Source organism: Scardinius erythrophthalmus, assembly GCF_964197995.2.
Source record: "Scardinius erythrophthalmus genome assembly, chromosome: 20".
Lineage (NCBI taxonomy): Eukaryota > Metazoa > Chordata > Actinopteri > Cypriniformes > Leuciscidae > Scardinius > Scardinius erythrophthalmus.
The window spans coordinates 3,287,575-3,312,492 of NC_138240.1; the positions used below are offsets into that span (position 1 = coordinate 3,287,575).

The 24,918-nt window shown below is 38.6% G+C and overlaps 1 protein-coding gene across 1 annotated transcript in view; it reads right to left on the reverse strand.

The window, feature by feature from the left end:
* The window catches only part of cux2b (cut-like homeobox 2b), a gene marked incomplete at its 5' end in the record, with an annotated part of 152,519 nt that extends 127,861 nt beyond the window's left edge, over positions 1-24,658 (reverse strand). The window contains one exon of the mRNA XM_081348362.1: positions 24,596-24,658. Coding sequence (XP_081204488.1) covers positions 24,596-24,658 — 63 coding nt within the window. The remainder of the gene's footprint in view (positions 1-24,595) is intronic.
* Between the last annotated feature and the right edge of the window lie 260 nt (positions 24,659-24,918).

Below are 24,918 nucleotides of genomic sequence, written 5' to 3' on the forward strand. Positions count from 1 at the left end.
CGGGATGAAGTCTCTGCTTGTTTTGCAGTGTAAAGGTAAATAAACCACTGGCTCTTTCAATAAGTACAGTTTTTTTAAACTTAAGAAACACTATAGTAGCGCAATTACCTCTAATGATGGTCAAAACACATATGTCCTAAATTCGCTGGCCAAAAACTCTATTTAAGCTCGGTTTTGGTCAAATGGTAGTAATAGAACGACTCATGCAAGTGACTGACCTTATATAAAGCCACAATAGCAACTTTGACAACGCAGTGTTTAATTGTTTAAAAAATAGTGTTTTTTCCATTTCCGGAAAAGTAGCATTTTTGGAGATATCAGTGACGATATTTTTGTTTTATTATCATTTAAATTATAAAAATTTAAATCAATATTCTCTATACTCTAGCAATAATAAATTTACTGTACAATAAAACGAGTATTTAAAAGTAATACTTTTTATTTTTATTTCATTATAAAATTAAACAAATCAAATGTATTATTGCAATAATGTAATGTACACATTTTTATTTATATATTATTTAATTAATAATGATAATAATAATAATACATATTGTTATTATTACTATTGCAATAATAAATGCACTGTAGAATAAAATAATAACAATAATAATTATTTGTTTATTATTGAAACTAAAAATATAACTAATCAATAAATATTACACTATTGCAATAATACAGTAAAATAAAAAAAGAAAATGTATTATTAATAATAATAATGTCTTAATTTCTTTGCTCTCAAACGTTAAACTATAAAGCTTTAATTTTGGCTGGAAAAATACAATTTAAATGAAATCAAAATAAAAAAATAATAATAATAATAACAGAAAGACCTTATAAACAACACTGTTTCATATAGGCCTACTTCAGATTGGAAAATACTGAAATACATATATAAAAAAAAAGTCAAATATTTTTCCTGACTCCTAAATCTAAATCCTGTTTATATCTAGTGCTAGTCTGGGGTGCATTTCCCGAAAGCATCGTTGGCCAACTATGGTCGCAAGTTCATCACCATGTCCATTGAACTCTATTGGTAACGATGGAACTTGCGACCATAGTTGGCCAACGATGCTTTCAGAAAACGCACCCCTGTATGGGTTTCACCCTGCTTTTACACATTTAAATCTTCTTAGAGATAACCTGCATCCAGGCCGACACACAGACCAGTTTCTGCATTCACAAACCCAAAACACAAAGAAGATTCTAGGAGAATCTAAGAAACAATATTTAAGACTCGCTAATTATTTAAAACATTATAGTTTCCCTGTAGTGCAATAAAAATGTAATTGAGGAACAGAGATGGATAACAGAGATGGCCACAACAACAAAAAAGTTACAGGAAAACTATCGGAAGCTGTATCATGTTCTGATCCCATTCCCTTACTCTCTCCCTTGACTTCCCTTGTCATCCTACAGTATATGTGGCCCTGGACCACAAAACCAGTCACATGGGTCACTTTTCTGAAATTGAGATTCATACATCAACTGAAAGCTGAATAAATAAGCCTTCCATTGATGTACGATTTGTTAGGATATGACAAAAAAAAATCAAAACATTGAGAAAATCTCCTTTCAAGATGTGTTCGCGATTGTGCGGCATTGACTCACAAAAATACATGTTTTATATATTTACAGTAGGAAATTTACAAAATATCTTCATGGAACATGATCTTTACTTAATATCCTAATGATTTTTGGCATAAAAGAAAAATCAATCATTTTGACCCATACAATGTTGGCTATTGCCACAAATATACCCGTGCGACTCGTTTTGTGATTCGTCACATACACACACATATATATAAATAAATATATATATATATATATATATATATAAACACACATGCTCGGCAAAACCAAAGCCACGACATCCACACAGAACAATCCTGCAGATAAACTCTAAAGTGAATTTGTGACCCCTGCAGTGAAGTGCAGCTCTCGGCTGTCTGGAGATCTGCATACAGTAAAAAGACAAACAGTCCTGTAAATAAAGACGGCTGTCCGGCAACTATCTTCCCCGCGACGCCATTATTGACCCTAGTCAGATGCTCTGCTGATTAAAAATTGATCCCTTTGGAAAAATCTAATCAACAGAACAGGATTCTTTCATATGAGGAGGGCACAGCTGCTGACACAAGGGTTGCAGACCTGTTATTAACCCCTGATCCGCCACGCAAACACACACACACACACAACACACACTCCCTCAAGGCCTCAGCCAGACCACAGCCCAGACGTCTTGAATTATTCAGGAGACTCTGTGACCACCTCACCTCAATTTATGCAAGCCACTACTCTTAATGGACCATCCAGGGCCCCAAAAGAACGGTCAGTGGAGGGAAGGGAGCCGTCAGGACCGAGCCACTGGTGTGAGGACGAGCTCATCAGCGAGGTAGCGAGGGTCAGCGCGGGTTAATGATGCCACGCGTCTAGACGGCCGGCGCTCTTGGCCTTTGTCCGAGAGGCAGCTGCGGGTGAGACAGGAGAGCTGGGAACACCAGCGCTTCCCACGACACACACACACACACTAGGATTATTATGCTTTAAGCACTAGACGTGATGTTTCCTCTTCGTCACATTTCATCTCAACAAACAACGTGTGCATAGTGATGCCAGTAAATGATCAAGAAGCTCTCATATTAAGAGTGATAGTGTACAATATTACGTCTTGAGGGCAGGAGGCCGCATCTAACATTAATAAATGCCTAAAATTTACATTTCCATCCATGGTGAGTAAGAATACAGATCAATCTTCCCAAACAACAGAGGAAGACTGGAGAGAGATATAGAGATACAGGCAACTACTTTAAACTAAAGTGTGATATTGTATATCAAGATGAATGTTATCTATTTAATAAAATAATGCATAAAAGTATTTGTTTCTTTAAAAACAAATACTAACCCCAAACTTTTGAATGGTAGTTACAGCACTAGAGTACAGAGAACACCTTGCAAAGCGAAGACATTTTGTGCAACAGTTTCAAATAGACACACAAACTTAATGATGACAATCAACAACACAAAATTAAATGTAATAAAAACATCACCACATGACATACAATTATCAATGATGAAAAATTATATGCAAGCAAACTAAAAAAAGCCTTTGTTACAGTTTACTCATGCTGCAATGCATGTTGGGAGCTCACAAACCCTTAAGTTATATATAAATGTATGCATATTCAATATGCGATTCAATGTAATAGTGTTTTTTTATGCATAGAATCAAAGTCTTTAGTAAAGTTTTAGTAACTTCAATTAAAAAGGCATGCCATATAATTGCATTTTTAAAAAAAAGATTTAGACATCAAAAATTATACTTCAACTCATGAGAATACTGACGAAATGTAATTTCAAAGTAAATTGTTAAAGGTATAGCGGAGGATCTTTCTGAATTTTAGATAAGACCCGCCCTCTCCACTTTTTGAAAAGTTTGATTGATTCACCAGAATGATTGACAATTAGGAGGACCAATAGTATAGGTGATCCACCCGGAAGTAAAAAATCCTCCGCTATACCTTTAACTAGTCAGAGACTAACTCCTGGTAATTATGATAAAATATTAAAGGCATTTCAACTTTTCAAGGTCTTTAATTCCATTTGTGCAGAAATGTTCTGACATTGCTTGCATGTTGCATGTATAAAATGTCTGCCATTCTTGACTTAAATGCAATGGTTAAAAGTAGTATGCATGTAAATATCCAGCTCAGCTCAACTATCTACTAAAAATCAACAGTATGATATCCTGCAGGGAAACCCGCATCAATCTTTCTCCTGCTGAACCACGTTCATCATCTACCACAACAATTTCTGGGTGTCCACATACTACATGTTCACGGTAACCGTTCTGAATTCATAAACCAGCTTCTAATCTGTTAAACCCCCAAAGAGTGAAAAAGCCTCTCCCACACAACATCCTGTGATTAGACCCTCGTCGTACGCCACTCAACACTCAACCTGTGCCATTACACACACAGTTACTGCACCATCAGCACCAGCACAACCTGTTTAGTAATCATTCTTCCAGGAAAAAGCGGACGGGAGGGGGTGGTAGCGGTTGGCAACAATTGTGTTGTCATGAGACAATCTCCTTGGTGATCCCGTTGACCAAACCTCAAGTGTGCAATTGCGGCGAGTAGTAACATTCTGAAAGCATTGCGTAAGCTCTTCCTATCATCTCAGCAGTGGGCTTCCAATTAACCGATAATATCACAGACTAACATGTTTCACCTCGGATAATATCAGGTCCCCTCCCTACGCTGCTTCCCACTGAAAACATTATGGAAGGTTTTATTGATAACATTTTGAAAGGCCACATATCAAGAAGACTCAAAATGACGGTGATCTGCCACTCAGTCTTTTGTGTGCTGGGGTTTACAAGTGCTCATGTAGTCAAAAAACAGCCATGAGAATGAAACTTAGCTATACTAAGCAACTATATGCACTAAGGTCCTATTCACTCCTGGTGTTCAGATGCGTTTTGGTCGATCGGATCACAAGTTGACGAGGGAGACTCATACACGTTTACACCCGGTGTTTTAATCCCTCTCTTATCATTTCAACCAGTTTTGTCTTGATTTCTTTGAGGGGAGGGTCTATGAGTGTAAATGTATGGGCTTTTTCAGATCTTACGATCTAATGGACGAAATAAGCTCATGCAAATTACATATGAACATGAAAACGGAAAAAAACACGGAAAAACAGGAATGGTGAGAACATTGGGCCTCATTCACCAACCGTTCTTACGAAGAAATGCGTTCTTAAACTCCACTTGCGCACTTTCTACAAAGATTCTGACATTCACTAATGTTTTCTTATCTTGGATTTGTTCTTAGCTAAGAGCACTCACACTCAAGAGCACTCTTACATACATATGAGTGATGATAGTTTGCTCCAAATAATTGGTTACTGCATTTTATTTAATTCTACAGTCGTTTACAATGATAGCATTTTACTGTAATGCATTTCTGATCATTTGTTGAAAAAAAAAAAATCATAGTATGCAAAGAAACACTAACACTGCAATTTACGTCAGCAATTAAGCTGATTAAATCAAATATTATGCCTCGTTTGGCATTTACCTGTTGCAGTAGAATTTCTATTTCAGAATTACTGAAGTTCTTTTTTCGTCTGGTGATCGGTGGACGATCTGTGCGTCTTTTGGACATTCTCCAACTTTTCTTGCACACGCCCCTGAAGTGTCATGTCCTTATATGGGAATTTGCGGGGCGTTTTCTTATGCTAATTAGGAACAACTGGCACGCACTTTCAATTACGAAGACGTGGGATTCATCAATCCTAGGAACACAGGTGCGAACAAGAACACGTCATGAATCCGACGTAGATTTTTCTTAGGAAGTTTATTAAGTTCAAAGTTAAGAAAATTCTTAGGAAGATATTGGTGAATGAGGCCCATTGTGCTTGGTAAGTTTTTCATCTTCAAAATAAACTTGGGTCTCTAGCCGACAAAGTTTAAATCCCGTCTGTCTAAGTGGAGAAAAGACGGTCTTTAGTGGCTGTTCGAACACATTCGACCACATGAGCGTTTACACTACGAAAGCAAAATGTGTTTTCCACTACCTCTGGAAGTGGTTGAAAGTGGACAAGCTCAAAATGTTTTAGACCCCGTTTACACCTGTATTTAGCGTCGTCCACTTGTGATCCGATCAACCAAAACGCATCTTAGTACCAGGTGTAAACCGGGCCTTAGAGTCAGAGTGACTAGTTTAATAGACAGGTTCAAACTAACCAAATTATGTCCAAAATTCAAACCTGTGTTACACTTTAAAATGCAAACATTACATCCTGAACCGAACAGTGTTGTTATTGTTAAAGTGACAAAAATAATTTTTAAAAATGTGAAATAATACTGTAATCAGACAAAATATAAATATTAGGAAAAATAATTCAACTTAATTGAATTTAACTAAAATACTTTACAATCTCATCTGTTAACATTAGTTAACTAATGTTATCAAATGAAGCCTTTTTTAAAGTGTTACCAAAGTTGAAGTACTAAAATAAATAAATGAATAAATACAAATACTAATAAAATGACAAAAGCATACAAAATTATTAAAACTAAAATTAAAATCAAAATGTAAAATATAAAAATAAAAGCCAATTCAAAAAATGTATATATCAGAATCTATTTGAGGTTTGATGAAGTTATGGGTTACTTGATTTTGGACCAATGAGAATTCAGTGTGGGCGGAGCTACTCAGCATCAACAGATAAAATGTTTAACGTGACGATTTTGACCACTGTTGCTAGTATCGAGAAAAAAAAGAAAAAAAAACATGAAAGTGATGAATTGATAAGTGTTATACAGATAACCGTTTAATAAAAAATGAAAGTTTTATGGATCTGAAGTGGACAGTTTTAGCATACTACTTAACTGTGTAGAAAACATGCATGTTGAATCAATGAATGTGAGATCTTCAGTTGAATGCCAAAAGATCCTTCAAAACAAACCCTGTGTGTACGTTCAGTGAGACAAAACACTTAATGTGCATCTGATGTCTGGTGTCATAGCGGCTGAGGTCAACAGTCTCAGCAGTGACTGAGCTAAACTCAAGGGCGGTCGTCCCATCTGGAGTCGCCCTTTACAAACGGTTCAATCTCCCTCCATCAAGGTGACTGAGCTCATAACTCAAATACCAGCGTAGAGGGCAATCCCAGCGGCCATGTAACAGCACACAGGAAAACACACCTTACTGGGAAAGGACACACAACATTACATAACATCAGATTTTTTCGTTAACTTTGATTGCTTTCACCGTGTCCTTCTAGCAGGTGCAGCTGAGCAAGCAAAAGTCTAATTTGAGCTTGTGTCGTTCATACGAAAGAGACCACTGGGGAAGAACCGCTCTCATATTCACACACTCCAGCAGAGAACACGCTAATCTCACAACAGCAAGAACTACTTATTTTAACCATTAACTCAATTCACTGCAGTAAATTACCCCTCATCAGCGGCTGAACCCTGAAAACTACCAGTGATATCCACCAACACACACTCACACTTCCTTTAGAACCGAACAATCACGGATAACTGTACTATATAATGCTAAAAAAAATTAGGGAATTTATTTATGAGCCTTTTCCCAATTTTTAGAACATATTTGATCATCCAAGGTAAATTAAGTTTTTAATAAATACATAAAATTTATTTAAAATTATGCTATCACAAGCTGGTTTTGATGTCAAAATGATTTAAATTCAAATAAAATAAAATTCATAGCAATCAATTGATAGAGTTTATGTAAATAAAAATTGTAATGGGTGGGTGGGTAGATGGATGGATGGGTGGATGGATGGATGGGTGGATGGATGGGTGGATGGATGGATGGATGGATGGATGGATGGATGGATGGATGGGTGGATGGATGGGTGGATGGATGGATGGATGGATGGATGGATGGGTGGATGGATGGATGGATGGATGGATGGATGGATGGGTGGGTGGATGGATGGATGGATGGATGGATGGATGGATGGGTGGATGGATGGATGGATGGATGGATGGATGGATGGGTGGGTGGGTGGGTGGATGGATGGGTGGGTGGATGGATGGGTGGATGGATGGATGGATGGATGGATGGATGGATGGGTGGATGGATGGATGGGTGGATAGGTGGGTGGATGGATGGATGGATGGATGGATGGATGGATGGATGGATGGATGGGTGGGTGGGTGGATGGATGGATGGATAGGTGGGTGGATGGATGGATGGGTGGATGGATGGGTGGATGGATGGATGGATGGATGGATGGATGGATGGATGGGTGGGTGGGTGGGTGGATGGATGGATGGATGGATGGATGGATGGGTGGATGGATGGCTTTGCAGTAGAACATGAATTATATGTACATCAAATGAATGAGCATAATCACATCTGGTGATTCATGTGTAGATGGACTGTAATAGTACCAGTGTTGTTGATTTGGAAAATGTATGTGGTGAAGACATTATCCCAGCCACTGGTGTTAGTGGTTCAAGACCAACAGGATTAAGATCCCGTGGCAAAGACAATTTTCCAGCCCAGAACTGTGGAATGGGGTCAGACTGGGATCCAGCACCAGTGGAAAATGGGTAAGCAGGAGTACTTTCAGCTAAACCCTATATGGAGGATGAACGTCACTATGCAACAGTTATTATACACTGGGTTTGTTGAATATAATAATCAACGGACTATACTTCAAAGGGATTGCAGTGGAACAGCTGGGAAGCGACTCCCCAGAAGAGCATTCTGGGATTAATGCACAGGTCAGGAGTCTATCACAACCAAAGATGCTTCATATGGTGCTTTGATCATTTCCATCTCAGTGCTAGAAACCATACAGAGAGTCCCTGTATTTACAGACCGCCAGCGTTAGGAGCAGATACTTTGAATGGTTAAACTGAAATGACATTGATTTATAGCGCCACAGATTTTCCCACATATAGATGCTGCCATCAAACCAAAATAATAGTTTATATTCTATTGAAAATAACCTGTCATTACATAAACAGCATAACACCATCAGCACAAAAACCGTTCCCTTTTGAAAGAAAGATACAGAAAAAATTCAAAACAAACCATTAAAATGTCTGAGCTCTGAGTAAGATGATTGAGTTAGCAGCAGGCTTTAGCTTTACCAACACATCCATCCAATCATGCTTTTGGAAGGCAAATTGTATTTTCACCAAATTGATTTTCTCCTCATTGATTTTCTTATTTTACAAAGTGTGATACAGTCATCTGTTGCACTAACATCGGTCATCTCTGCACAATAACCAAACCTGTGCAGGTATCACATTAGATGCACTGAAACCTGACAGATAATGGGTGAACAATTCTGTGACGCGCCGCTGTGCATCAACAAAACTACACTTACATTCTTAAAGCCGAGTGCACACAAGTATCAAGCTCATCGCTCTTTGATATTTTGTGTCTGTTACTAAAAGCCCTGCACTGTAATTTAACTTGCAGAATAGCAGTAGCAATGACAGTAATAACTAAAGACAACATGAGAGAGCAAATACTGCGCAGTATATACTTTTCCACTATTTATTTGATAATATTATGCCTTATTCAAGAAGTTGTTCATAAAACCATTCTTACTCTAAAAAACTGTTGCATGCAATTCAGTGTGACAATTTAGTTCAGCCGAAAATGAAAATTGTGCCATTTATTCATTCTCATGTCGTTCCAAACCTGTATAACTTTCTTTTGGTTTGTGGGACTCAAAAGAAAGAAGATATTTAATTTGACCATGCAATTGAAGTTAAAGGGTAACTCTCGCCAAAATGCAACCTAGGGTCTTTTTGTGAATCTACCTGAGGCAAACCTTCATTTAAAAGCATGATTAGGATGGAAACGCTACTTTTAAAGGATTAGTTCACCCCAAAATGAAAATTTCCAAATAATTTACTCACCCCAATGCCATCCAAGATATCCATGTCTTTCTTTCCTCAGTGGGAAAATGACAACTAGTCAATAACAAACAAGTAATAAAAACTCAGTGAGTGTTTTAGCGCAATTTTCTGACGTCATGGGATCACAACACTAAGAGATAGTAAATCTTTTCCTGGATTTTTTTTGTGCGTTCCCGAGATTAGACCTTCCTTAACATAATGCCGAAAACCCGAAGTCTCTAGGTGGTCTGGTTGAGGAGTAGATAGAAGTGCAAGATTGGTGCGCACAGACAGAACAGAAATCCTGAGTTAACAATCGCAATTTTGTCCGGTGGAAAATTGTGCTAAAAAAGATGCCATGGTTACAGACCTTGAATAATTCAAAGAAAACTGTTTTAAATTCATATTAAACACACAACATTAATGTTTTAACTTCAGAAGAGTTCAATAGTTCAGATCCTCTGATGGCCATCACAATCTCCAGACCTGTGATTGGAAATCAGGGTTATTCCGCCAAATATTGCTTTCTGACCTCTTCAGTTAAAATATTTGTATCGTATCGTTTAAAAATTAATATAAATTCAAAAGTTTTCTTTGAATTATTTGAGGTCTGAAAACGTGGCATCTTTTTAAGTAATTTTGACCAGTCATTTTCTGCAAATAAATGCTCTAAATGACAATATTTTACTCAAACACGTATATATAAATAGTAAATCCAGAGAATCTGCTTATTTTACAGAAAGTAAAAAATACCGATACTTTGGCTTTCCAGGTTTTACCAGTTATGATAAGACTTGAATTGCAATGACTACTATAACTGCGTGTATGCATATGACGCTGATATTATGCATTTTAATGAATAAAGAGAAAATTAATAATTTAATTATAAATATTGTGTTATATTGTATGTTGTTTAATGAAAATAAAAATGTGTTCTTTCTATCGCTGCCAGGTTAGTCTTGTATTGTAATGATTTATGACTGCGGTGTGTCTAATGATGATAATATAACGCTTTTTAATGAATGATGGTAAAAAAAAGCATTTAATTTTAATGAATTAAATATGTATTAAATTACAATTAAGTTTTTAGTGGACTCTTAAATGTAGTTTTATGCGCCCTGCAGTGACGAGTAATTTGCAGCTAATAGAGATATCTTTTTTTCCCACAGTAAAGCACATTCCACAAACAATGCAATACTACAGTTTACTAGCGATATAACACCAAATACAGAACATTTATTCACAAGACCAACGTGCTAATCCACAAGAAACTGATTGACGTAAACTGTAACTGACTATCAGAAAACTTAAAGCCATTACAAGATAGGCTGAGATGCCTCACGTGATCAAAGTTAGCTTTCTCCAACGGTGAGAGATACAGACCCTCTCATCTCCCTATAATAAGACAATCTCTGGTTTAACTTCAAAAGCCTGTACAACGGCTACTGCGATCAAGCAGGAATACCTACAAGTACAGAGAGAGGCCTTTAAAGGGAACATGGTGTTTCCATGGACGGATCAGAGCAGTTTCTGGAGAGCAAGAACCCGTCATAACGACCCTCATCTCACATTTACACCCTTCGGTTCGGCCCGAGGGAAAGCGGTCGCCTCATGCCCTCTCCAGCAAGGCCTGCAGCAGCGTTTAGCAAAACCTGCTGCTCTCGATAGGGGCACGGAGACGGAGAACGAATGGAGAGAGAGAGAGGAAGAAGAGAAAGAGAGAGGGTCCCTAGAGGGCTGAACAATCAGACAATTTCAAGATCACGAAGCATTAAACCAATCCCGGCAGGGTACACTAATTAAACAGCCGGGCCCAGCACCGCCAACCAATCCCCACAGAGCAATTAAATCCATCCCCTCTAAAACACTGTGGAACCTGTCTGGGGAAAACCACGGAGAGAAAGCGAGAAGAAAAAACATAAAATTCATCTGGAGAGAGCGAGAGAGGGGGATAGAGGGGGAATGCAGTAAGCTACTAACAAGGGGAATTGAACGGGAACGATTCAATTCGATGCTTTGTTCTTTTTGTCTTTATTTTTTAATTACTACATTCAAGAAATGCCCCAAAAACGGTCTTTACTTGGGGGCCCCGGGACCACTGTTGTCATGACCCCCCCCCCACCTGTGTAAATTCATATTAAAGAGTTCAGGAAATGCTTCCAGATTTGGAAAGGAAGAACAACTGCCTGGAGCTCCTTAATAAACCGGCGGAGATGATCACGGTGTCATCCAGCACAATCTATTCACCGGCGCACTGATCAAAATCATCCCGGAATGAAAAACGACTCCATCATCCGTCAAAGAGCTCCTGGGCGACTCCGGATAACTTCCCAAATCCAAATTACATTGGAAAAGTGCGCATAATAACGTCACTATCATCAAAGATCACATTTGTAATCCACATCAATGCTTCACGAAAATGTGCTCAAGAAGAAAAACACAAAGACGACAATATTTGGTGGTTAGTTTGTTAAACCTGCATTCATACAAGATTTGAAACATTCTAACTAATTACTCAATAAGAGAACTGAAGGCAGGCTAAGGAAAAGGATCTCTGAGAGCGATTGGTCTGCGGTGTGTACGTGTGTGTGTGTGTGTGTGTGACTGTATCTAAACTGCCCTTTGGCGTGTTGAGGCGTCCCACTGGTTCCAGTCAGAGCTGATTTTCTCCATTTCTCTCTGAGGCCGTTATGTAAACACTAGAAGTGACACTTCAAAATAGGCGACAGACTACGGAAAAACTGCATTTAGATTTGCTTAGCATGGAAGCACACGCATTGCATGCAAATTTAATGCGCACACCAAGCTACCAAACATGCAAGAAATGTGATTTTCTTTATAAAAATTACTTTAGCGCATGCCACGGTGCTTTGATTTATACTATGATGTTGAACATGTCGCCATTTAAACTACCGTTCAAAAGAGTTTAAATGTTGAATTATTATTATGAAAGATGTTTCTTCTGCTCATCAAGGCTGCATTTATTTAACCAAGCATACAGTAAAACAGTAATATCGTGAAATATTACAATTAAAAACGACTGTTTTTTAATGTGAATATATTTTAAAATGTAATTTATTCCTGTGATCAAAGCTGAATTTGTCTTCAGTGTCTTCTGATTTGCAGCTCAAGAAACATTTCTGATTATTATCAGTGTTGAAAACAGTTGTGCTGCTTCATTTTTTCATGATAAAATGGTGAAATAATTCAATAATCAAGACTTAAGTGTCTTTATAATAGATTGTGTCTTATGCAATGCAAGCTCAAGCTCTTTTGGCGTTAAAAAACACTGTCAGGATTTACTAAAGACACACACTGAAAAATCAGCGCTGAAAAGGCGTGGACAGGGTTATTTTTGTGGCTGACCTTATTGCATATGTAGGAGTTTCCCTTTTTTAGATGCAGAATTTATGAGAGGAGAGTATTTCAATGAATCACGCAAAGGTGATTTACTAAGGTTTGCGCTAGTCAAGTTATTGGTATTTGCGTCATTATTACAACCCAAAAAAAGCATGTCATTAACCAGACGCTGATCTTGGTAGATTGTGTTGGTCATTATGGCTGTGTCTGTGTTCTTTAAAATGTGCGCATCGTCAGTAGAAAACGCACACATTAATTTGCCATTTAGTAAATCTGGCCCATTGACTCTTCTGGGACATTGCCAAGGCGTTGCTATGCGGTTACCAAGGTATTCAAGGTGGTTGCTAGGTGATTTCTTATTGGTCTGGTGTGGAAACAGTCCTGCAACCTCAAATCTCTGTGATCTTCTGATTTCTAGATATGGATCGGGTCCTTCAATGTGCATCTGAGGGGTTTTATTTTTCTCATCCAGCAAGTGAAATTCGTAAGACTGATCACAAAGTACACCAAAACCCAAACCCAAAGTATGAACACTAGTGTTTAGCAAGGAAATCATCACTATTAAATGTCATTTTTATACTTGATTGGTGCTGTTGTGAACTATATTGTGTTTGCATGATACAGGGACTTTTACTGGGTGGGAAGGGTGAAAAAACACATTACACGTGCAGAGGCTTGCACACAAACACACACACACACAATCATGGGGTCTCCTTTATCCCTGAAGGGCAGAATGGACAATAGAGAGCTGAATTATGGTTAGTGAAGAACTGGTTGATATAAAAGCGGCACAGAGAGAGAGCAGAAGAAGAAGAATGGAGGGGATTCAATAAGGCCTCTGTAAAATGAACAAGAAAGGCCGTTGCTCAATACATCTGCCATCAGACAGTCAAAACAAATAAAGAGGGCCGGCGTACAGGTACACAGCTCAATATGGCCTCACTCGCTCTGGCTTCGGCTGCCAGCAGGGAGAAGAAGACACAGCTATATACTCCAACAGATGAGCCATTAGCTCTCTCTCTCTCTCACAGTCTGGTTTATCGGGCCGCTATCGGGTTTAGCCGGACTTTACCTCGCTGGTGCGGTAGACTAATGTCTCCCCGAAGTTTTGTTAAAACCTCATTATTTACTGAAGTGCCGAGACCATCGCCGTCCCCGAGAGTGAGCGCAACGGGTATTAATATGAAAATGCAGAGATTCATTGCCATGACGAACTATCAGACTCCAGCACGGATCGATGGGGGAAAAATTGAGGATCGGTGCTTTTGGGACGTCGTTAAGGATTTAGAGGAGGAACCGGCTTAAACCGGAAGTGTCTGTCACAGTTTAGCCGTGTGTGTGTGTGTGGCGCGTGCCTCAAACACACGCGTGAGGGTCAGCGGTGATGCAAATCTCCTTACGTGTGGCGCTTATGACTAATTCATGCAGCGTCGAGTGATGGCCAATTCACAAATGAATCGTTCTGCTGAGCTGATTCTTTTTAATGATCCAGTTCAACTGATTTGTAAAACATGCTGAAGTTTAATACTTAGGATTAGGGGTTTCGAAGATATTGTTAACAAGAACAAAAACAACATTATAAAAAATATTATGAATCTTTTTTTTATTATTCTGATTAATAAACAACAGAAAATGGCCTACAACCTAAATAGAAAACAACCTCATATAAGCAGGAATAATCAGTAATTTTGCTACAAAAATTAAATGTAAAATGTCATTCTTTTGATTCCAATTCCAAAGAATCAGTATTTTTGAACATTCAACTGATTCATATTTACGATAACATTGAAACGATTCACAAAAATATAAAATATATAATACAAAGGGTTTTGAATATATTATCAACAACAAGATTCTTCAGAATATTGTTTTTAACACTTTTTTTAATGTTTAGAACAATAAAAATAACAGAATATGACAACCTATTACCTAAATATAAAAGATAACCTAAAATAAACAGGAATAATCAGCAATTTTATAAAAAAATTAAATGTAATTTAAAAGAACCGATTCACTGAAACAAAGGCTGAATCTAAAATCGCCTCCACTAATACAGTTCACTTGTTATCAATATCAGTTGTACACTCGTTATTGCGGTGCAATTTGGGATTGAATGAGTGCATTCGATAACGTCCACTATAGTTTTGGACACCATTACAAATGGCTGTCCGCTCATGTAATGCCCTATTTGAGGGTATAGGGGGTGATTTCGGATTCAGTGTTCAAATGAACCAATTCGACAAAACGAATCAGAATGCTCAATGCAAAACCTGCAGAAATGATTCAAGCTAAGCGGTTACTTAGGTATAGTGGGAGGTTGCTAGGTAGAGTCTCACTTGTCCAAAGAGTAAACAAACTGGCTAAATGTTAATTACTTCAGTTTAAGACACACTCATGCAACACAGTGCTAGTGAGACATTGGCTTTGTGTAGTTAAAAGATTTAAGCCACCAATGTAGCAACTATCAAAGCACATGCACAAAGGGTTAATCCAGGGAGCAGTGGAGGAGAATGGGGGAAAATAAGTGTGGACAGGTATGAAAATCGAGCCCTAGGAGGGTCACAGCGATTAAGGGGTTGTTTTATGACAGACCGGCTCTCTCGCTCGGTGAATAGGCACCCGGCGTCGAGCAAAAACCGGTTTATCATTCCTCTCCGCACGCTGAAGTATCCGCTTTGAAGTCTCGAGCGCTAATTCTACAGAGGAAGGTTAAACTGCTTAAATCTTGAGTCAGTTTCACTTCTCCTCTAATGTTGTCGGCTGAGCGGGAGGGGAACGTGACTCTGAGATCTTCACAACTCAATTTGCCGACACGTAAAAGCCTTTTCTCGACGCTTTTCTCTCCTCTTTGTTTCCTCTGCCAAAGGTTCACAGAGAGAGATGGAATTTCCATTCTGCCAGTCTGATGGATAAGAGATTGTTCTAGGTAGCTTTTTTGTGTGAAAGGTGAGACATTAGGGTGCACACTTATGAAAATGTTTGTTTCTCAGCACAGACGGAAGCTCTCTGTGGTTAATACGAGTTCATAATTGCCTAATTCGACACAGACTAGCTTTTCGAAACTATCTAATGACGGTCAGCGCAAACACGCACACATACGAGTCGATTTCATTACTTTACGATTCACATGCCTAATGGCCTCGCACAAGCACAAGCACATGCACCCTCACCATTAATATGCGTCGGGACTCCAAACTGTGAGCAAAATGTCACAAAAACCATTAAACCATATAAATCGGTTGTTATGAAGCACAAATGAGTAAGTTCTCATCTAAATGATCAATGAAACACATTCAGAAATCAGTCCTGAACTTAAGCCCTGTTTACAGCTGGTATTTAGATGTGTTTTAGTCGATCGGATCACAAGTGGATGACGCTAAATACAGGTGTAAACGGGGTCTACTCTCTGCCTTCTAATACCTAAACATTATGGCAAGTGCACTAGAAAGACGTGATTCAAACTTTGTCGGCTGCATACGAAAAACGTACCAAGTAGGGGTTTAACAGACAAATCGACTTTAATGCTCTGCCATGATGCTTTAAGCTTGACGTCGACTAGTCGCTGATCATTCATGGCATGTAGAGGGTGCATCAGGATAAGAAATCTTTGAAGTCCAATTTTACGTTTCAGTTAAAATGACAAATTAATGCATACTCAGAGAGCACTCCACAAGATATGTTTGATTATACCATCTAGAACGTCAGCCTAAATTTCGGTGCATCCCTAATTTTAAGACAATAGCCGATTTCCGACCGGAGGAACCTTTTCACAGTTCCTAGAACTATTGGCTAAAGTACCCGGATGTCGGTGTGTTCGCACCGCAGGAACTAGGAACGATTTTAGTTCTAGGAACTCCATTTGGAGGAACTCATTTAGGCCCTACTTCAGAGTAGGGTCTAAACCAGCACTATAGGAACTACCCGTGACGTTAGTGTACGCTGATGACCGAACGCACGCGGAACACCAGCACCCGCCATTTTTAAAACAGCTAGAATGTAAACACACAGATTATAGCCTATATATTTACTCCAGAAACTAACTATACAAACATGGAAAACAGTGATAGATGGGTCTCCAAATCTTTATGCTGAAGAGAAAATCCAACGCAACTTTGAGAGGACCAAGTCAAACATGATTATGTATTTCTGCCCAGCTAGCAACACTGGACATCAACCACACGACATAGGCTAGTAATAACCTTTTTTTCATATACTGTGTACTTTCTATAACAGTTCTGTCTAATAACATATTAAACAGTACTGTTAGACAGATCGCTAACTAATAAACACAGAGAATGCGAGCATTGTTTGCTCTAGCGTTCTCAGCGGCGTCAAAATAAAGGTCTGTCGCGCCGTCAAAATAAAAGTCACTGTGCTTGCGTCACTCCCTTACCCCTCCTACCAGTTCCTATGGCCACTTGGCCAGTGCGAACGCAAACAGCAAAACCGAGTTTGGGGGAGAGTAGTTCTTAGAACTGTTTAGAAGTGGACAGTTCCTAGAACTAAGTTCCTGTAACTACTTGGTCCGAAAGCGGCTAATAATATGCTCTCGCGGGCCTTAATAGGAATAGGCCCGCGGGCTTTGAGTTTGACACATGTGATCTAGATGCTCAAAACTGATTGATTAGTATCGGTTCGGCTCGCTTGGAACAACCGAGGTTGTACTATTTAAGTGAGCCGTAACGAGCAGTGGAAAAGCACCATAACACACACTCACAGTTTTCGGCGTGGTGTTGTGGCTAAACCTCCGTATGTTTTTCTGTTTTCTCCGGTCATGTTCATATGTAAATTGCGCAAGCTTATTTTGTCCAATAGATCAAAAGATCTGAAAAAACCCATACATTTGATTTAGCCGCTCATAGACCCTCCCCTGGAAGAAATCAGGACAGAAGTGATTGAACATGAACAAGAGAGACGGATTAAAACATCAGGTGTAAACAGGAGTCTGCTTCTGATCCGATCGACCAAAACGCATCTTAATATCAGGAGTGAACAGGGTCTTACAGTGTACGTAGTGGATCTTCTAACAATGGCGAAGATTAACTTTAAAGAGTTTGATGCATCTCACTGTGGAGCAGAAGATCACGACAGAATGTGGGAGTTTCTGAACAAAGCAATTCTATCATTTAATTCAGATACATGTATAGTATCTGTTAAAGCATCATATTTTATTGTCATGCGTAAGTGCAGCATAAACTGTCTGTAGTTTTGTTGTGCTGCCAGCTAGTAAACGCTGCTGAGTTTTCCTCTCGACAACAGCGTTTTATCCCTGCAAATCCGTGCGCCTTGCAGAATATCTCTAAACCGTTTCCAGATCCAGCACATTTGACAGCAACAATAACAGCAATAAACACTGATCCCACACACACACACACACACATGAATGAGTACAGAGTTGAAATTAGTCTTTTTCACGGCCAATTGGTGATGGTTGGGGAAAAGCTCTGAGCAAACTGCAACAGGAGGAGGCCACACACGCACTGAGGAGTGATGGCACTGTTTGACAATGTTACCGTCGTGTTTTGTGGAGTAAAGATGACATGCAAAGTCATGCAAAACACAGCCCTTGAGAAACTGGACCCAAATTAAACGAGCTAAACAACCACGAGACCGATGCTACACAGGAAGGTGACGTGTGTGATTTTTGCACCACAATGGACCCTTTCCAATTCAATTCACGTTTATTTGTATAGCGCTTTTCACAGTCTCGTTTCAAAGCAGATTTCCAGAAAATGCATGCGTCTGCATTACAATACGAGAGTGGTGACGGTCCAAGTAAAGTATTTCAGCAATGCACATATACAAATGACGCAGTTAGCTAACATCCTGTATACATTTTAGCCAGACAGGTCAAGCTATTATTACAAGTTGTGAACCTAATGATTAAAATATATAGAAAATTTAGCATTGGTGCATGTTGATTCAGAGTTTGCATCATCTGAAGTCCCTCGTTTTCACATTTCCAGGGTTCTCAGAAACTGAAGTCGTCATAGTTGGGTAAACTTCTATAGTGGTGAACGCTCGGAAACTACAACAAATAGAATCTTTGCGATCCCAATCTCCCCAATAGCAAAAGACAAAATCCACAATAGCATTTCTATTACTTTCCAAAAGAGGAAAAAATACTGAGAGATTGATTACACTGGTCAGAAGAGAGAAAGATGTCAAGTTTGCATCAATCCCTCAGCTTTTGTATTAGAAACAATCCCACAGGAGCACAGTGTTATGAATGGACATTCAATTGTTTAAAAATGCAACTATAAAAAACGTTGCCAGATTTACAATCTGTGAAGAAGCATCATAACAGTCTGTGAAAAGTGTCCAAGGTTTCCAAACACTCCTTCCACCCCAAACCTGCCATGACTATCTATTTTGCATGATCTAACAAACAGAGGAAATCTTCATGAAGTCAACCTTTGCTTTGTTGCATTATGAATTAAGTACAGTGCGCATCGCATCGCATCGCAAGTGTTTGTCCACGGTCAGTTTCCTCTTTCAGGTCAACTAAAGTCATGACAGAGCAACTATTTGAAGAGAAATTCTGTCATTATTTACTCAACTATCCTGTATATACAACAGGACTGCATTCTTGAAATGCATTGGGGATGTGTGTCCATTTGCACAGTTATAGATGCCTTGTAGACTCTGCACATTAAACTGGGAAACGAGAAAGTTTTTAAACAATGCACTTCAGCTAAAATATGACGTGAGAGACAAACTAGAACAAATATACAGAAATAAACAGTCCTTGTTTTATATTTTAGGTTACGACACTGAAATCCAACTGTTAAAATTCGCATATTTCATCAGCTTCCATATTGGTCACCAATGCTCTGCACTCTGGGACAAAAGAGGACAGTCTGTTTGCACAGGGATCTTGTTAGCCTGCTCCCTATTGGTCAGATCTGTCCTAAAAGAGACTAGCGGGGACCTTTTAGCCTGTCCTTTCCGTGAGCGCCCATGGAAATGCCATCTGGCTGGTGTGAATTATTACCACGGCAACGGCCATGTGACCTGAGACCAGTGGAAACCAAGGTCACCAAAACCTGTAGCCCATCTATTTCTGTGTCATCTCTTTTATATGAGGTTAGAAGAACCCGGCGTTCGTTCTTACGAGGACAAGTCCGATCACTTAGGAGACAGATTTAATGAGAGACATTATTCGGCGGCGTTCTCATCTTCAGTTCAAGATAAGGTCATTATCATTGACAAAAGACAGAACTAGCAGCAACTAATCATTTTCAAGGGAGTTAAAAGAAATAAAAATGAGACCTGGCAAAAAAATTATTATATATATATACTTTATATATTATATACATAAACTATGAATGTACATCAAAAAGTCACTTTAATTTTTGCGGTGCCATGCTATAATTATTTTATGGATATATTTTTTTATTATTATTATTATTAATATACTAAAACTAGTCATTCTCCAAAGATATGAAAAAAATAAAAGTATATATATATATGCTGTCAAATCGATTAATCACGATTTAGCACATCTAACATAAACATATATACATGTACATACCTATACTGTGTATATAAATAACAAACATATATTTACAAACTTTTAATCGATTTGACAGCACTTATAATATATATATTATATTTATAGATAGATAGATAGATAGATAGATAGATAGATAGATAGATAGATAGATAGATAGATAGATAGATAGATAGATAGATAGATAGATAGATAGACACACTTGTAGAGAAAATTTCAAAACTATAAATACCCTGTTGCAAAACAATTTCTCATATCAACACATGCATGATGTTCATCCATTCACTTTAACATTTTAGTAAGAGAATATCACCACAAAACACTGAGAGACACTTATCGGTATGATTTATATCAAGAGTCAAGACAATATTCCCTCTTATGAACAATTCCCAATGAGACCCAAACGCAAGGCTTGTTCACGAGGGAGTATCACCGAAACACCTCTGAGGATTAATGGCAATGCAGGAACTGCTGTATGAAATGATGTAATTTGAGAGCAACCAAAGCGACAGCCATAAGCCACAGACCCCAGCGAAAACATCATCTGACACGGCCAGATGCTCCGCTACAGACCAACACAGACAAAGAGGGTCATAAATCAGCTGTCAGACGCAGACACCCCCCTCTCCTGAACTTATTCGTCCGCTGCTCAACACAAGCAGTCGCGCTTCATTCAGGGGGGTCTCGGGTTAGAGGAACAAAAAAATCATTTTCCAGGAAGAAGCGTTTGAACTTGAGGCTTTAATACACATGAAGTTTTGGACATGTTAAAGGTGCTGCAGACCTCATTTTCCCCCACCTTTTCTCTTTCACCCGTCCTAGTCTAGGGATCTCGCTGGAGTCCAAGTTCAAGAGTGGGTGAGGGGCCCTCGGGGGACGCCAGAGACACGACGTCCCGCAGGGGCCACAGGGGAGAATAACAAAGACCATCCCAGCATGCAATAAACAGCGTCTGACTAGATTCATAAATGAGTTAACAGTGATGTCTTGTAAATATTTAAAATGTTAACATGTCCAGAATATGCATCCGTACCAGATAGCAGCAAACTTAACAACTTAAGGCTACAGGCTTAAATGTAAGCTGACAATGCTCTGAATATTATATTTCTAGCTCTGCTTCTGTTGTAACATGAGGCAAAATAACTTTTAGATGGGTGTTTAGTGAGACAAACAGCTTTATAAGTAGCATCTATGCGCAATTTCATAATTAGTAGTCTTGCAACTCATTAATCAATGCATTTTTAAACTCAATCAGTGCAAAATGCAAGAGACATGACTATTGCAACGACAAAACGTTCAAAATGTTGTTTTGAAAGAAGTCTCGTCTGCTCACCAGCCATTTATTTGATCAAAAATACAGCTAAAACACTAATATCGTGAAATAATATTACAATTTCAAATGTTTTCTACTTGAATATATTTTAGAATGTAATTTATTCCTGTGATCAAAGCTGAATTTTCAGCATCATTACTCCAGTCTTCAGTGTCACATGATCCTTCAGAAATCATTCTAATATGATGATTTGCTGCTCAAGAAACATTTTTGCTGCTTTTGGAAACCGTGATGCATTTTTTATTTTCAGGATTCTTTGATGAACAGAAAGTATAAGCAAAAGCATTTATTTGAAATAGAAATATTTTGCAACATTATAAATGTCTTTACTGTCACTTTTGATCAATTTAATGCATCCTTGCTGAATAAAAAAGTATTAATTAAAAAAAAAACATACTGACCCTAAACTTTTGAATATTTACACATAAAGTCGAAGCACCCACAAATACTTTTGCTTTCTCACATGCATTTCAATAAATTGCTTCATGTACTAGATGTGGAATGGTTCCACAAAAGATTCAGTAACACAACATACCGTGGCTTCCCCCCACATGTGAGCGCGTAATAAAATACAAGATGCTGTGGAAGCATTTGGTGGCTGCATTCATGTGGCATTAAATATGACTCGAGCTGTCACAGGCTGCAGGTGAGAGCATCAATAACCTGAACCAGGTGTGACCCAGACTAACTCCACAAACAAAGAAAAACTCTGATGTGCAAATGTGTGTGATTCATGTATAGAGCCCGGCAGATCGGTGGGAAATAACACGAGGCTGTGCGCTCACTGCTGGTGCGGTTGTCAAAGCCACTTTTACCAGCCGATTCATAACGACAGATGGATTTAGCAGATTAAACAATGTCAAGAGTTGAATGCATGCACACTGAATGAAATCTGACAACTTGTTCAGTATTTAAAACCAAAAGATCAGCTAATTCACAGAAACCCTTTGTCCTGTCCTTATAGGGCCACCGTAGACAATATGAGAAACATGACTCCTCCCCATCAAAACGTTCAATATTCAGATCAGCAATCGATCAATGTGTTTCTCAGTGACTGATTCTTACACTTTAACATTTGATCTCCTCAATCTGGACACTCTTATGAACGGCGTTTTGATTCATCACCCTAGTAGACATATTCTGAGCACAATCCAGACAATAACCATCTGATATTTGTCCAGATGAGCTCTCCGTGAAAACATGTTTGCTCTCCCTGTCCATGAACAGGTTCAGGGTTTGGATAACCTCAATATGGATGTACCCGGAGCGATCTGTCCATCTGTATTCAAAACAATAAAGAATGAGAGAGACCCTCCAACAACAGCCTATGGAGCCCTTCTTTGGAAAGGCTTGAATAACAATCGGCCACACACACACACACACACACACACACACACTCACACACACACACACACACACACACAGACAGATCTGATTCCTCTCCGGCTTGGCTTGGCATGCTCTTGTCATTTCTTATGTTACAGAACATCAATCATAGGGCTGAGTCTGTGCCCTTGCGCTGGCCGAGGCTGATTTACAAACATTAGCAGGGAATGCAATTACACAGTCCGAGAAGCGCGAACAGTCAGCGAGCGTTCTGGTTTTGAAGCGTCACAAGCGGTGTGGATGGAGCGTTCACACTGCGGTTGGAACGAAACCGGAGTGCACGTTAAATACGACAGGCTGATACATTGTATCCTGCAAAAATGCACACAAAAATACTAACAATAGCAAAGGGTCAATCATTTATTATTTTTTTATTTATTAAAACATGACTATCTCTTCTATTGAAAAGTCTAATTAAAAGGCTTTATATACATTCATATATATATATATATATATATATATATATATATATATATATATATGCAAAACTTTGAAAAATGTATGAAGAATATAGAAAACGTAACTCAAATTTATTTTAGAATATGTTTGTTTTTTTTAAATACATACCCAACATGATCACAAATATTGCATTTCTAATAGAATGACCCATATGTTTGAAACTATAGATTTTTCAAAGATGTCTTCATTTTAATAATCTAGAACAATATTATTTGACATTGACCCTGAAATCATAAGTCAATTTGCAGGCAATTCATATCGTTAATGAATTAGGCTATACCCACACCAACATCACATGCAAGGTTAAATCTTGAACGTTTGAATACATATGTTGTAAATGTTAACTACCATTTTTTTAAGTCAATTTAAAGCCATTGTAAAAACATAGGCTACATCTTTAAAATAAAACTTATTTTTTTCCACTTTTAATGAATTCTACTGTTAACGGCTGGCGAAGAATACATACAAAGCATAACATAACATAACACATGAGCACATTGAAGTAAATATGCATTTTATAACAGGAATACTTACTATCAAGTCGTGTCATGATACATAAAGACGTCAATAATAAACTTTGCTATAACAGAAACTCTGATGGTGCGACGTTCATTACGCTCCATGTGAACATCACTGAAGCACACTAATAAAGTCAATACGCGACTGATAGATACATGCAATCAACATTAAAGGTCTAAAATATATGAGCTGTTTATTTCATAAAGTCTGAGTTGAATCACAAACCGGCACTTGACAGAACGAGCCGCGCTCGCGCGCGTCACCGTTCCGTGTTTCTATTACAATAAAACACATTAGGCTGATAAAAAGTTAAAGTCCACAACTCGGAAAGGCATTAAAAGTTTCTGTCTCCAACCAAGCTCGTGCATGAAGCGTTAAAATAGCGTTAAATGTGGTGTTAAAGCGCGTTGGTGTGCGCGAGGCTGCAGCCGCTGCTCTTGCGCGCTCCTGATCAATGATTGAACCGAACAAAAGGCAGAAGAGGATCAATTACTAATAACTATCAATGCAACACCACCATCCCGTCCCTCTAAAGTCACCAAAAGAGAAAATGCATAAAATGCAAGGTGCATTAGCCTGTATAGGATCGTGTCGTGTAAAAAAGGTGAGAAATAAGACCAACCTGAAGCCGCCGGAGATCAAATTTCTTCCAATATTGAAACATCGATCCCACATCGGCGGCCATCTTGAGCACAATATTCAAGAGCGGCTACAATAAATATATGGGCTGGATTCCCCCCGTTAAACAGCGTTGACGATTACACTCCACATGGAAAAAAAAAATGTTAGGAAAATAACAGTTGTTGAAAACTAGACGGGACGCGCAGCGCGCGAGAGCCGGTGGATGCGATATGAACAGAATATAGATGCATATAGATGCATTAGTGCAGCTCCCGGGATTGCACTTGATTTTGGGTTTGGTAAAGTTATCAATACTGACGTAAC